General features: G+C 27.4%; 5 protein-coding genes across 5 annotated transcripts; 2 read left to right on the top strand and 3 right to left on the bottom strand.

The window, feature by feature from the left end:
• The first annotated feature begins 821 nt into the window (after positions 1-821).
• Positions 822-2,761, top strand: LOC109606336 (transcription elongation factor S-II). The gene is made up of 3 exons (XM_020022893.2): positions 822-1,054; positions 1,247-1,649; positions 1,895-2,761. Exons 1-3 carry the CDS (start codon positions 986-988, stop codon positions 2,317-2,319), a joined length of 897 nt encoding a protein of 298 aa, XP_019878452.1. The 5' UTR covers positions 822-985; the 3' UTR covers positions 2,320-2,761.
• Positions 2,762-2,885: 124 nt separating this feature from the next.
• LOC109606337 (putative defense protein Hdd11) lies at positions 2,886-6,194 on the bottom strand. The gene is made up of 4 exons (XM_020022894.2): positions 5,830-6,194; positions 3,240-3,558; positions 3,091-3,179; positions 2,886-3,038 (listed from the first exon to the last, which is right to left on the bottom strand). Exons 2-4 carry the CDS (start codon positions 3,555-3,557, stop codon positions 2,969-2,971), a joined length of 477 nt encoding a protein of 158 aa, XP_019878453.1. The 5' UTR covers position 3,558; positions 5,830-6,194; the 3' UTR covers positions 2,886-2,968.
• A 2,418-nt stretch (positions 6,195-8,612) lies between these two features.
• LOC109606338 (uncharacterized) lies at positions 8,613-10,120 on the bottom strand. The gene has a single exon (XM_020022895.2). It carries the CDS (start codon positions 9,991-9,993, stop codon positions 8,770-8,772), a length of 1,224 nt encoding a protein of 407 aa, XP_019878454.1. The 5' UTR covers positions 9,994-10,120; the 3' UTR covers positions 8,613-8,769.
• Positions 10,121-10,196: 76 nt separating this feature from the next.
• LOC109606340 (DNA-directed RNA polymerases I, II, and III subunit RPABC2) lies at positions 10,197-10,843 on the top strand. Its single transcript, XM_020022897.2, has 2 exons — positions 10,197-10,537; positions 10,591-10,843. The coding sequence occupies exons 1-2, from the start codon at positions 10,330-10,332 to the stop codon at positions 10,776-10,778; spliced, it is 396 nt and encodes a 131-aa protein (XP_019878456.1). The 5' UTR covers positions 10,197-10,329; the 3' UTR covers positions 10,779-10,843.
• LOC109606341 (NADH dehydrogenase [ubiquinone] 1 alpha subcomplex assembly factor 3) lies at positions 10,841-11,701 on the bottom strand. Its single transcript, XM_020022898.2, has 4 exons — positions 11,575-11,701; positions 11,403-11,526; positions 11,292-11,350; positions 10,841-11,235 (listed from the first exon to the last, which is right to left on the bottom strand). Exons 1-4 carry the CDS (start codon positions 11,625-11,627, stop codon positions 10,896-10,898), a joined length of 576 nt encoding a protein of 191 aa, XP_019878457.1. The 5' UTR covers positions 11,628-11,701; the 3' UTR covers positions 10,841-10,895.
• Positions 11,702-14,791: the final 3,090 nt, after the last annotated feature.

Below are 14,791 nucleotides of genomic sequence, written 5' to 3'. Positions count from 1 at the left end.
CAAAATATCATTCCCCCAAGTCTTCCATCACCATTTTTATCCAACTCCTCGTATTTTTGATTAAAAACCACTCTTTGACATGGTCAACAACCCCAGCACCTATATATGCTTTAAACTAATATGTTGGTCTTTGCCTGTGTCTTTGTCATTATATAAAATAAGAATATAGTTTTTATTTTGACGTGGCTAAAAAAGTTAATTCTGTATGGGTTAGAGGAGGATAAGTTTAGTAGTAGTCGAAAAAATAGCACAAGATTTTAAAATTAAACATTTTATTAAGATATTTCATAAAAGAATTTAATTTAAAATTTAATTATATAAAATATATTTCGACATTCTATACGTTTTCTACTGACATTAATAAAAACTTAAGATGCTAAGAATAAGTTTTATTGATATTAACAAATATGAAATAACACATTCAATTGAAAATACATAAAAAATGCCTAATAAAAAAATGGTTTTTATAAACAGACAAGTTAGAAGAATCAGTAAATGAAATCTCTACTTGTCCATTAAAAATTAATCAATTCGGTCATACAAATCACTGTTTTTAAAAAAACAATCAGGCATGGACCTAATGAAAAATATACCCAAAATTTCGGGAACCTACACGAACGGTACGCCACTGTGAAAACACCAATTCAAATCGTGCAAATAAAATTCAAAAATTTATTAATCAACAAGGTGCGTATTATCTAACAACAGAAACAAACGTTGAAATATAAACGTCTAAATTTATAATAAGCATTAATTCGTATTAAATTTTTCAAGAATAATCAATGCCGGACAGTGCGCATGCGTAACCTGTTCGCAACGGTCGGCCCCCCTCCTCCTTTGCACGCCGCATCGGGTCAGCCGCTGATTCAGATTGTGCATCGTTGGGGCCACGTACGGTCATTTTGGCGTCACCATTACTTGCGTCCCGTTTTTGTATACGTCGTTCCGTGTTCACCTGCCGCACATCTCGTAAACAACACACAAAATGAGTGTCGAGGAGGACGTTATGAGGATTCAGAAAAAACTCAGTAAAATGACGTCAGAAGATGGAAGTGTAAGTTATTATTAACCGTGTGCAGGGACCCGGTTCCGTTTTTAATGTGGACGCATGCATTTGCCGGTTTCTTCCTGCACTTATGTAAAACATAAATCACGTGCGAATCGCTTATGTTTCTTCGTTTCATAAACAAGCGGCATAGCTTGTTTTAGTTGCGTTGGCGGGAAATTTGAATGTTTGTTTTTTTAGGGTCAGGAACAGGCGCTGGACCTTCTTAAGGAACTGCAGAGGTTGGACATCAACCTGGAGGTTCTGACCAAGACCCGCATCGGCATGACAGTTAATGCTCTGAGGAAGTCGAGCAAAGATGATGAAGTCATTAGCCTGTCGAAGACACTAATTAAAAACTGGAAAAAGTTCCTCTCTGGCTCGAACACAAAGGAATCCTCGAGCAGCTCCTCTAAGTCTAGTAAAAAGGAAGGCAAGGAGGAGAAAAAGCCAGCTAAAGAGGAAAAGGAGAGGGACAAGGAGAGAAAGTTGCCTGCATCCTTCCCACCAGTCAGTTCCAATACCACAGACTCAGTTCGCTTAAAGTGCAGGGAAATGTTGGCTGCAGCTATCAGCACAGACTCAAAATCAGAAGATTTTGAAGGTAAACTGGTTTGCAATACTGAAAAAAATCTGTTTGTAACACTCGCTTCCTGTTGTTAAGCCATTACTTATCTATGCCCAAAATGTAATCAGCAAAACAATGATAAGGCTTAAGAATTGTAATTAAATACACCCGTCAGTCTAGTTTACATAACAAACGATAATACTTATTATATAATTTAGTAGCTAGTATCCCATTACATCTGTTATTTTGTACGTTGAGACTTAACAGACTAAAATCTTCAGGTTGTGCGACGCCCGAGGAGCTGGCCGAAGAACTGGAGGAGGCGATATTCTCGGAATTCAAGAACACGGACATGCGTTACAAGAATCGCGTGCGCTCGAGAATAGCGAATCTGAAAGACCCGAAGAACCCGACGTTGCGCACAAACTTCCGCGTCGGTGCGATTTCGGCGTCGCGACTGGCGACGATGACGGCCGAAGAGATGGCCAACGACGAGGTGAAGCAGCTGCGCGAAAAATTCACCAAAGAAGCGATAAACGATGCGCAACTGGCCACTGCGCAGGGCACCAAAACCGACATGCTGAAGTGCGGCAAGTGCAAGAAGAGGAATTGTACTTACAATCAGCTGCAGACCAGATCGTCCGATGAACCTATGACAACGTTTGTTTTATGCAATGAGTGCGGCAATAGATGGAAGTTCTGTTGACTCCATACTAAAATAATCGTATTACTATTATAAATATTTTACTATGCGATTAAGCTGATCTGTTTATATGTAACATGGACTTTCGAGATTTTTGAACGGTTCTAAATTGATGTAGCATATAGACTGTCTGTCAGCGTGTAGGGTTTTAATTTATTGATTACCTTCAAAAGGGTCTCCTTATACCAATGTATCCTTTTAACTTTGTTTGATAATGAAGTATTATTACTGACGACTATTGAATACTTTTAAAATTTTAAAAAGGCTTGATTGTTATAACGACTCTTTTGGCTTCATTAGACTCACCTTTGTTGAGCGTGTTCAGTTATTTTTCCAATGTTTTTAATTTTTTTTTATTCATTCATCATCTTTCTAAACTTGTATTTGATGGATCATTGTAAATTGTTTTAAAAAGTACAAAAATAAAGTTGTCACTTGGTTTTCATTCATGATTTCATGAATATGCAAAAGACTAAACAAATATAAAGTTTAATTTCATTATATTTATAACCAAAGCGAAATAAATTACCTGCAAACTATCTTTATGCCTCTAGGAAGAAAAGACTGAGTGAAATTAAAATATATAATATATTTGAAAATCACAACTCACGTGGTTAAAATCTTAAAACATAAAACTATCGACAGTTAACATTTATTTTACTTTAATGGTCTGGGTTGGTTTGGCCACCCAGAAGACTCCTCCATCTTGAGCAGCAGTGAGGCTAAAATAACACCAATTAATCAACCTGAAAGCTGATTGCTTGAGTAACTTACTAGACTACATAGTTTCCTGAAGCCTGGGGAGCCTTCCATTTGAACACCAGATCTTTCTTGTCGGTCGAGTTCTTGTGGGTGGCGGCACTCTGAAATAACAAAAATAACCAAATTGAGCCATAAGAATTAAATAAATTATTTGAACTTACGCCCTTGTTTCCGTGGCAAGTGATGGCTTTGGTGTACTTGTCATCGTCGGGGATCAAAAAGCTTCCCACCGCCTTGTTTCCCTCTCTGACCTGCAGCAACACCCCCTTGAATGGTTTACCGCCGACGGTGATCTCAACGACGTCGCCGGCATTCACTTCCTTCTTGTTCACGGACACGGTGTAAGGAAGCTTGGATTTCTGCGGCTCCACCGGATGTTTGGGGGTCATGTCGTCGCACACCGATTCCGGGGCGCCGGCTGAGTAGCACCAAGCGCCGGAGACGACGGCCAAGACGGTCAAGATGATCAATTTAGCCATTCTGAAGTCATTATCAGTTGAGTACATAAACGCGGTGCTTGGAAAAGGACCATCAAGGTCTTCGGTCGTAGTGGAATTTTTTTTTTATTCTTTGTAATAGATCTGCCAGTCATTTGTGCTCGGTACAAAAACTTGTTCACCTTTTGTTGACGCTTATTGTCGGTAACCATTACGAATTTACATATTGTAAGAGGTCACTGACTAAAATGATTGACTTGTGATATAACCGAGGAGTTTTTGTTTAATAGCCTCCGGGGGCAGGTTACGTAAATTAAAAATGAGTAAAATGTGTACATTTGTAAACCGCAACAATAAGATATTAATTTCAAACAAAATTTCATTGATAAAAATTAAACAAAGAAGCAAGAAAATATATATTTAGTAGTATATATTTATGGCAAAATATTTATAATAATTTTGTAATTTGTTGCAATTTATTCTTGATGAATAATTTTTTTATTTTTATATTTTTTTAATGTATTTAAAATTATTTTTATTTATTAATTATAATTCATCTGTACATGTAAATATATTAAAATTATTAAATAAAAGTTAAATTTATAATTGCCAGTGTATATTTAATACTTATTGTAAATAAATTCTTTGTTAATTTTTATAATTTATTCTTAAAGTATAATTTGATTTTTTTCTATTTCCGTTTTAATTATACCATTTTATATGAGAAATATTTAAAATTACTGATGTTTATAATTAATAAATTTGAACAATTATAAAAATATATTTTTAATTAGAAGTGTATATTTAATACTTACTTAAAAAAATCTTTGTTAATTTTTACAATTTATTGTTAAAATATAATTTGAATTTTTTAAATCTTTAATAATTTAATTACCAATTTTGTATAAGGATATTTATAATTAATAAATTTGAATAATATTAAAAATAATTATTTCCCAAATATAAATTGTCCATTGTTAGTTGTATAAAGGCTAAATTTATAGTTAGAAGTGTATATTTAATACATACTATAAATAAATTCTTTATTAATTTTTATAATTTATTCTTAAACTATAATTTTAAATTTTTTTCTGAGTTCTGTAATAATTTAATTATACAATTTTATATGAGGAATGATATTAATAATTAATAAGTTTGAATAATTATAAAAAAATATTTATTTCTCAAAAATACATGAGAAGTATATATTTAATACTTATAAAGAAATTCATTGTTAATTTTTATAATTTATTCTTAAAATTTAATTTGATATTTTTTCTGTATTAATTTAATTATTCAATTATATGAGGAATATTTAAAATCATTAATATTTATTAATAAATTTTAATAATAAAAAATTATTTATTTCTCAAAAATAGGTGGTCCATTATTAGTTGGATAAACGCTAAATTTATATTTTGAACTGTTTATTTAATATTTACAGTAAATAAATTCTTTGTTAATTTTTATAATCTATTCTTAAAATATAATTTGATTTTTTTTTCTTTCCTGTAATAATTTAAATATAACATTTTATACGAGGAATATTTAAAATCACTAATGTTTACAATTAATATATTTGAATAATTTTAAAAATATTTAATTCACAAAAATAAATTGTCCATTGTTAGTTGGATAAAGGGTAAATTTATAATTAGAAGTGTATCTGTTTTCTAAAATAATTTAATTACACAATTTTATATGAGGAATATTTAAAACCACCGATATTTATAATTAATAAATTTGAATAATTATAAAAATATTTATTTCTTAAAAATATATTGTTCATTTTTAGTTGGATAAAGGCTAAATTTACAATTATAAATGTATACTTAATACTGTAAATAAATTCTTTGTTAATATTTATAATTTATTCTTAAAATATAATTTGATTTTTTCTGTTGTCTGTAATAATTTAATTATACAAATTTATATGAGAAATATTTAAAATTATTGTTTTTTATCATTATTAAAATTGAATAATTATAAAAAAACATTTACTTCTCAAAAATAAATTGTCTATTGTTAGTTAATTAAGAAAATCAAGGTTTACGATTTATGTGAACCTTTGCTGTTTCGCAAATCTAACGTTCACTCATTCGATTATCTGTGGAAGTGAACCACTAAATTATTTGTTTTGCAATAAATAGTGCAGCATTAACAAATTTAACTAGAACAACAGAAATTTAAAACACTTAAATTCAATTAAAAAAAAAAATAAATTTTCATCAATATAAATACAATAAATTAATTATGAAGTCATCAAATATTTTCTTTCAATTAATTTACTACAACATAGTAAATGGGTACTTACTCGAAGTGTTCGACTTGATCCTCCTGCTGACCGAAGTTGAAACTGACTGAGCGGTGCCGTTTCCATTACGACAATTTTACTTTCGATCCTTCCTGCGGGGTAGGGGTACGACGATGCCGGTCATTTGGATTGGAACCACGGCAAAAACGCCGAAAACGCTCCGCCACACGTTCACCACTTCACCACCGCCGAATATCGACAGCGTTCGGGGTGGGATTCGTGCATTAATTACTGTTTTAACCGAATTAACGCGTTCGATGCGAAAGAGAAGTTGATTATTGTGTCAAGGTGATTGGCTGATTGAAAACGTCTTATGAACGCGAGATTTATGCGATTCTAGCTACGTAAATTCTTGCAGGAGGTTGTATATGGATATAAATGTTAATTGTGGACGTCAACGTACGAGTTATTGGGAAATGTGGAAAATTAAAAGGCGCCGCTTTAAAAGGAGCGCATTCGTACGAAATTGTACAATTACTTTTTTCTGATGTAAAGAAGTTTATTGTTGTTTTTGTCTATTTGATGTCTACAGGACGAAGTTATATTGATATTTTGTCCTTTATTTCAAATGAATTAATTATAAGATAATTTAACGCTCTATGTGAAACATTGAAATTAACAAGAATAGTTAAAACCAAGGTCTATAAACCTGTTCAGGAAATAGGATAATGATCATCAATTATTTTTTGCACATAAATAAATTATAGTCGTTTTATGCGTAACGAGGTCTAAATCAATTCACATAAAGTAAACAACGACCAAAAAAATTGATATAGTCATTTTTACTTTCAGCGGAATAAAAATTAATTTCCATAATCACATAATAATTTTATGTGTCTATACAAATATTAGCTAATTCAAATATAGTGTTGCAATTATAATATTCAAGAGGTAACTTTCTCGTGTTTTATGCAAATCATGTGATACAATACATCTGCAAGCTCTACCAAATAATTAATCAATGAGATTGGGTATTTGAATATATTTAAAATAGTGGGTCAGCTAGAAATGCTTCAAAATTTGACAGTTGTTTTAATTAGCTTTGATGGTGGTAGTTGTGTGACTCTTGTTTTATACGCATCTAATTTCAACCAATGTCCAATGTTACTTACCTTATATTTAATACCAATTTAATTATATGTCCAAGCATGTGACAAAGTTTTCAATACATGCAAGTAGCAATAAGTAGTTTTATTAACTGGCTATTTCCTGATACCATCTTTACACAAAGACAAATGAAATGTTTACTAAATATTTAATTGTACCCGAGAAAAATAGGCATATACGAACATATATTTATTATTTAATTATATATAAATTTGTGTAATTATACATGATACGTAAGAAAATAAAAGACCATGTATAATAGTGTATAATTCTACAGGTTTACACACACAATTACCTAATTTTTTTCTGATTCTAAAGTTGATTCTTATAAGATTTTTATATGAAATTAATAAATTATTTAAAACTGCATACATGTACTTATTTGTTTCTGGAGTAATTTTATTTTATATTTAGATAGAGTGTGTATGATTTCAATAACATCCTTTACTAGAAACTATTTGAAAATCTATAAAAATAACCATATTAAATAATTTTCTTTAAATTTTATAAAATGACTGAACACAATATCAACATTATTCTCGTGTGCAGACAATAGCAGCAAACTCTTGTTTACAGAAGATTGGAACACCGACAGTGATGAAATTTCTGATGGGTCTAATACTACTCATGAGATTACGTTCATTGAATAAGTCATGAAGTTTATATCAATTTTCCTATCTTCGTAGATCATTAAATAATACATCAATATGGACATAGAAGTGGAACATCAGGGTAGTGAAACTGGTTTCCCATGTATCAAAAAGGGCATAGCTTTCATTCATATGGATGCTACTGTTAAATGCCATTACCACTGTTGGTTTTTCAAAAATTTTGATTATATCGATATAGACATTGTTCTAGCAGGTGATTTGTGCCTTTTATTTCACTGTTTTACAGTAAGAGCATAAGACAAAATCGAATTCAAATTGTGCATTCAGTAGAAAAAACATTCTAATGAGAACAGCCAATCTATAAGTTGTTCATAATTTTCTGCACCAGTTAAATGAATACCTAAGTCACCACTATCACATTACATTACAGTCCTTTAATGATTTAAAAGGACATGACAAACAAATTGCTTATTAAATATTTAATTAAACCCTCGAAAAATTGGCATATCCAAACACATATTTATTATTTAATGATATATAAATTTACATATGTACGAAAATAGAAGATCATGTATAATAGTTTATAATTCAACAAGTTTACTAATAATTATCTAAATTTTATGTAGTTTTGAGTTGGACTCTTATTAAATATTTTCATGAAATTGACATGTGGTTTAAAGCTGCATACAAATACTTATTTAGTTCCAGAGTAATTTTATTTTACATTTAGATAGTGTGTATACAATAATATTCTTTAGAAGAAACTTTATTTTCGTCTGCAGACGATAACAGCAAACTCTTATATATAGATGTATAAGAAACACCATCAGTGACGAAATTTCTGATGGGTCTAATACTACTCATGGGATTTCGTCCATAGAATAGAATATCTAAGTTTGTTTCAATTTCCCTCAGTCTTTGTTGATCACTGATTATTTAATTAAACCCTCGGAAAATTGACATGTGTGAACAAATATTTCTAAGTTAGACTGAGGTACTTATTTAGTTCCAGATTAATTTCATTATACATTGAGATTGTGTGTGTACAATAATATTCCAGTAACATTCTTTAGAAGAAACTTTATTTGAAAATACATATAAAAAAATACATTAGAACTTATAATTATCACACTATGTGTAAAAATGGCAAAATAACAAAACAGAGATTCACATTAAACAATTTTCATTAAAGCATATAAAATGACTGAACACAATATCAACATTATTCTCGACTGCAGACGATAGCAGCAAACTCTTGTATATAGAAGATTGGAACGCCGTCAGTGACAAAGTTTCTGATGGGTCTAATACTACTCATGGGATTTCGTCCATAGTACAGGACATCTAAGTTTGGTTCAATTTTCTTCAGTCTTTGTAGATCACTGGTTAATTCATCATCAGCATAGGCAGTTAATAGAAGTGGAATATCAGGATAGTGAATTAAACTTTTTAAACTGGTTTCCCATGTATCAATAAGGGGATATTTTTCATTCATGTGGATGCCACTGTTAAATGCAACTACAAATGTTGGTTTTTCAATGGTTTTGATGACATCAACATAGAAATTGTTGTAACAGGTGATTTGTGCCTTTCTTTTCACTGTTTTACAGTAGGAGCATAAGACAAAATCAAAATCAGTCTTTTTACTTTCAATAATCAGTTCTGGTCCTATTAGCATTACTTTGATTTGCCTCAAATTGTGCATCCAGTGGAATAGACATTCAAAAGTGAACAGCCAATCTATGCATTGTTCATAATTTTCTGCACCAGCTAAGTGAATAACTAATTCAGCACTATCTAATTTATCACAGACCTTTAATACATTAATGAAATTTGCAAATGGTACTACATAATCAGCTTTTACGATATACTTAATGTGATCTTCCCTTGTTGGAAAGTCTTTAGTGTAGTTTAGCAAGGACATGAAACCTTCAACAGAGTCAGGGAATTCAGTGCAAAATGGCACACTGCTGGGTTCCATGTTTGGAATTTTATTGAAATACATATAACACTCAGTATCCATACATAGTTTCAACAAAGGACAATATCTTGCATGAGCTGTGTCTTCCTTTTGGTGTTCATCACTGCAATAGTACACATTCAGACAGTCCTCGCAATCAAACAAATTATTCATAGAAAAACACACATTACATATCCTTGGAAACATCATAATCTGCGTTTCGAATTTCTTTAATTGTCGTTTCAACAACGACGTTGTCAACAGCTGAAACCTAGTCTTGTAATCGGACAGCTGTTGGTAATTATCTATTTCGCTATTGTTCAGTCTTAGGTTTCGAAGAATTTTGCACAACTTTCTGTGGTTCTTCCAATCGTCGATTTGATGCTCCCTACCGCAGTAGCTCATCAATTTGCACGACGAACAACGGCGCAATTCCTTCGTATGTGTTTTGCACACATGGCACAAATTGTAATAGTAGAAATTCATTTTTACAAAAAAAACTAGCAAACCACCGTATCATACATTTGAAAATGTGTGGTTAGGTTCTTTAGTCGACATGAAGTTGGATCATTTTTTTTTTTCTTATTAAGCTCAAAATTAAAACGTACATTTGTAAAATGTTGCCTCCAGTTAACGTATTTAGTTGTGGGGGGATAAAATGGGCCCTATATATTACACCAAGTGGTGAAACTTCAGTCTCCCCTCCACCGCCGCCACAAGATTGCTAACTTCACATTGAAAGCACTGTTTTCTAGAAGCGTGTTGTTCCTTGTTGTGCACCTCGTTTTGTTTGTTGTTCTGCTTTGATACAACTATTAAATTATGGCGGACGACGAATACGACGATAATGATGTGCGCGACGACTTCGACGACGATGTTGAGGACGACAACATCGAAGAACTTGAGCAACCGGAGGAGGAAGGCGACAACATCGATATTTTGGCCCCAGGACAAGCAGGGGGAGGTGTACCCAAAAATAAAAGAATAACCACCAAGTACATGACTAAATACGAAAGGGCTCGGGTCTTAGGTAAATATACAGAAGTTAATTTTAGTGTGTTGGATGCAGGCTTTTGGTTTTAGGTACTCGGGCACTGCAAATAGCCATGTGTGCACCTGTTATGGTGGAACTGGACGGAGAAACTGACCCTCTACAAATCGCAATGAAAGAGTTGAAGCAGCGTAAAATTCCCATCATTATTAGGAGGTATTTGCCTGATCAGTCCTATGAAGACTGGGGCATTGATGAGTTGATTATTATTGATCATTGAGGTATTCAAGTATTAGTAATAAGTTTTGTATATACAATATTTTATTAATAAAAAGCTATAAATAAATAACATTTATTTTATTTAATTACCTAGTTGTTCATACATGAATATCAGTAGTTAGTCTGGGCCATAGAGTTCGGCATATCTCAGTTTTGTGTTTAATTCATCATCATCAGTTGTCTTTATATCCATAGGGGGGATCATACACGCAGCTACATTTCGTCCCTCAGCATTCAAAAAATTAAAAGTTGAACAAGCTGGTTCTGTAGGCAACACCTCAAATGATATTTTGAATTTCTTTGAAAACGGCATTAACTGATGCATAAAATCAAAGTTCTCAGTTTTATCCCCTATGCCTATTACTAATATGTCTACTTTCGGTTCTAGTATTTTAAATAAACTCAATGACTCCTCATTTATGTCATTCAAGTCTCTTATGTTCCACGACAAAACGGACCTAAAAAGCCATCCTGTGGTATTCTTAATGTTGCTCATTAACTTTTACATATTTACCTAGGAAAAATCACCATAGGTCCCAAAATTGTAATGCCATTGTTCAGTCGAAAGCCAACCTAAAACAATTACAAAGTACTGTTATGTAACCCCTGTGCATGCACAGTATACTTGACTAAATGCGTCTATCATTAGACCAACATCGGCCTCTTTATTCAATATATTAAGGGTGGTTTTGCCTTCTCCCTCGTAAGTTTTGGTTCCACGCAACTGTCTCGTTTGATGAATGGTGCGCCTGAAATTGGACGTTTAAAAATAATTAGGGGGAAGGTACGTTACATACTTAATTGCGTTGGAGAACACCCGACTTGCGAGAAAAGTTGGAATTTTATTCATGTTTTCGATTTTAAATATCCTTTAAGGTTAGTTCACTTCATATTGTTGGTTAGGGTCGGCGTTGCCTGACTTCCTTTGTTTTACCATCTGTGGCAAATTTTAAATTTGACAACGATTAAGATTTCTATACAATTTTGAGATATTTTAAAACCATTTGCGTATGTATAAATAGTTATTACTTCATGAATACACAAATAAATACAATTTGAGGCTATTTCATCACATACCTACTTAATTTTTTATTGTATGTATTCCTTTTTTTCCCTTTTTTCATCTTTCAAATTTTTCGAATTTTTCTTTTGTCTAGTTTTTCAAATTTTTCAAATTTTTTCAAATTTTTCAAATTTTTCAAATTTTTTAAATTTTTCAAATTTTTCAAATTTTTCAAATTTTTTAAATTTTTTAACTTTTTAAATTTTTTAAATTTTTTAACTTTTTTAAATTTTTTATATTTTTTAAATTTCTTAAAATTTTAAATTTTTTAAAATTTTATATTTTTTAAGTTTTCAAAATTTATTTAAAATTTTTAATTCAATTTTCAAAATTTTTCATATTTTTCAAAATTTTCAAGATTTATTTAAAATTTTTTATAATTTTAAAATTCTTAAGGTTTATTTAAAATTTTTAAAATTTTTAAAAGTTCTCGAATTTTTCAAATTTTTCAAATCTTTCAAATAATTCAAATTTTTCAAATTCTTCAAATTCTTCAAATTTTTCAAATTTTTCAAATTTTTCAAATTTTTCAAATTTTTCAAATTTTTCAAATTTTTCAAATTTTTCAAATTTTTCAAATTTTTCAAATTTTTCGAATTTTTCAAATATTCCAAATTTTTCGAATTTTTAAAATTTTCCAAATTTTTCAAATTTTTTAAATTTTTCAAATTTTTTAAATTTTTCAAATTTTTTAAATTTTTCAAATTTTTTAAATTTTTCAAATTTTTTAAATTTTTCAAATTTTTTAAATTTTTTAATTTTTTTAAATTTTCTAAATTTTTTAATTTTTTTAAATTTTTTAAATTTTTTACATTTTTTAAATTTTTTAAATTTTTAAAATTTTTTAAATTTTATTTTTTTAAAATTTTTAAAATATTTTAATTTATTAAATTTTTTAAATTTTTCAAATTTTTCAAATTTTTCAAATTTTTTAAATTTTTTAAATTTTTTAAATTTTTTAAATTTTTAAAATTTATTTAAAATTTTTGATTCAATTCTCAAAATTTTTCATATTTTTCAAAATTTTCAAGATTTATTTAAATTTTTTTATAATTTTAAAATTCTTAAGGTTTATTTAAAATTTTTAAAATTTCTCACATTTTTCAAATTTTTCAAATTTTTCACATCTTTCAAATTTTTCAAATCTTTCAAATTTTTCAAATTTTTCAAAATTTTCAATTTTGTTTCAAATTTTTGAAATTTTTTTAATTTTTCAAATTTTTAAATTTTTCAAATTTTTCAATTTTTCAAATTTTTCAAATTTTTCAAATTTTTTAAATTATCTCAAATTTATCAAATTTTTAAAATTTTTAAAATCTTTGAAATTTTTAAAATTTTTCAAATTTTTCAAATTTTTCAAATTTTTAAAATTTTTCAAATTTTTAAAATTTTTAAAATTTTTCAAATTTTTAAAATTTTTCAAATTTTTAAAATTTTTCAAATTTTTAAAGTTTTTCAAAATCTTAAAATTTTTCAAATTTTTCAAATTTTTCGAATTTCTCAAATATTCCAAAATTTTCAAATTTTTAAAATTTTTCAAATTTTTTAAATTTTTTAAATTTTTCAAATTTTTCAAATTTTTTAAATTTTTTAAATTTTTTAAATTTTTTAAATTTTTTAAATTTTTTAAATTTTTTAAATTTTTTAAATTTTTTAAATTTTTTAAATTTTTTAAATTTTTTAAATTTTTTAAATTTTTTAAATTTTTTAAATTTTTTAAATTTTTTAAATTTTTTAAATTTTTTAAATTTTTTAAATTTTTTAAATTTTTTAAATTTTTTAAATTTTTTAAATTTTTTAAATTTTTTAAATATTTCAAATTCTTCAAATTCTTCAAATTTTTCAAATTTTTCAAATTTTTCAAATCTTTCAAATAATTCAAATTTTTCAAATTCTTCAAATTCTTCAAATTTTTCAATTTTTCAAATTTTTTAATTTTTCAAATTTTTCAAATTTTTCAAATTTTTCAAATTTTTCAATTTTTCAAATTTTTTAATTTTTCAAATTTTTCAAATTTTTCAAATTTTTCAAATTTTTCAAATTTTTCAAATTTTTTAAATTTTCCAATTTTTCAAATTTTTCAAATATTTTTTCAAATTTTTCAAATTTTTTATATTTTTCAAATTTTAAATTAAAACTTAAAATTTTTAAATATTTTAAGATTTATATAATATTTATAAAATTTCTCAAATTTTCCAAATTTCTCAAATTTTCCAAATTTTTCAAATTTTTCAATTTTTTCAAATTTTTCAAATTTTTCAAATTTTTCAAAATTTTCAAATTTTTCAAATTTTAAATCTAAAATTTTTAAAATTTTTAAATATTTTAAGATTTATTTAATATTTATAAAATTTCTCAAATTTTCCAAATTTCTCAAATTTTCCAAATTTTTCAAATTTTTCAATATTTTCAAATTTTTCAAATTTTTTAATTTTTCAAATTTTTCAATTTTTCAAATTTTTCAAAATTTTCAAATTTTTCAAATTTTAAATCTAAAATTTTTAAAATTTTTAAATATTTTAAGATTTATTTAATATTTATAAAATTTCTCAAATTTTCCAAAGTTCTCAAATTTTCCAAATTTTTCAAATTTTTCAATTTTTTCAAATTTTTCAAATTTTTTAATTTTTCAAATTTTTCAATTTTTCAAATTTTTCAAAATTTTCAAAATTTTCAAATTTTAAATCTAAAATTTTTAAAATTTTTCAATATTTTAAGATTTATTTAATATTTATAAAATTTCTCAAATTTTCCAAAGTTCTCAAATTTTCCAAATTTTTCAATTTTTTCAAATTTTTCAAATTTTTTAATTTTTAAAATTTTTCAATTATTCAAATTTTTCAAATTTTTCAATTCTTTCAAATTTTTCAAATTATTTAAATTCTTTAAATTTTTTAATTTTTTTAATTTTTTTAAATTTTTTATATTTAATTTTTTTAAATTTTTTAAAT

The sequence above is a fragment of the Aethina tumida genome, chromosome 4 (genome assembly GCF_024364675.1).
Source record: "Aethina tumida isolate Nest 87 chromosome 4, icAetTumi1.1, whole genome shotgun sequence".
Taxonomy (NCBI): Eukaryota; Metazoa; Arthropoda; class Insecta; order Coleoptera; family Nitidulidae; genus Aethina; species Aethina tumida.
Note: the sequence above shows the minus strand (reverse complement) of the source record. Positions and strands in the feature narration are given on the sequence as shown.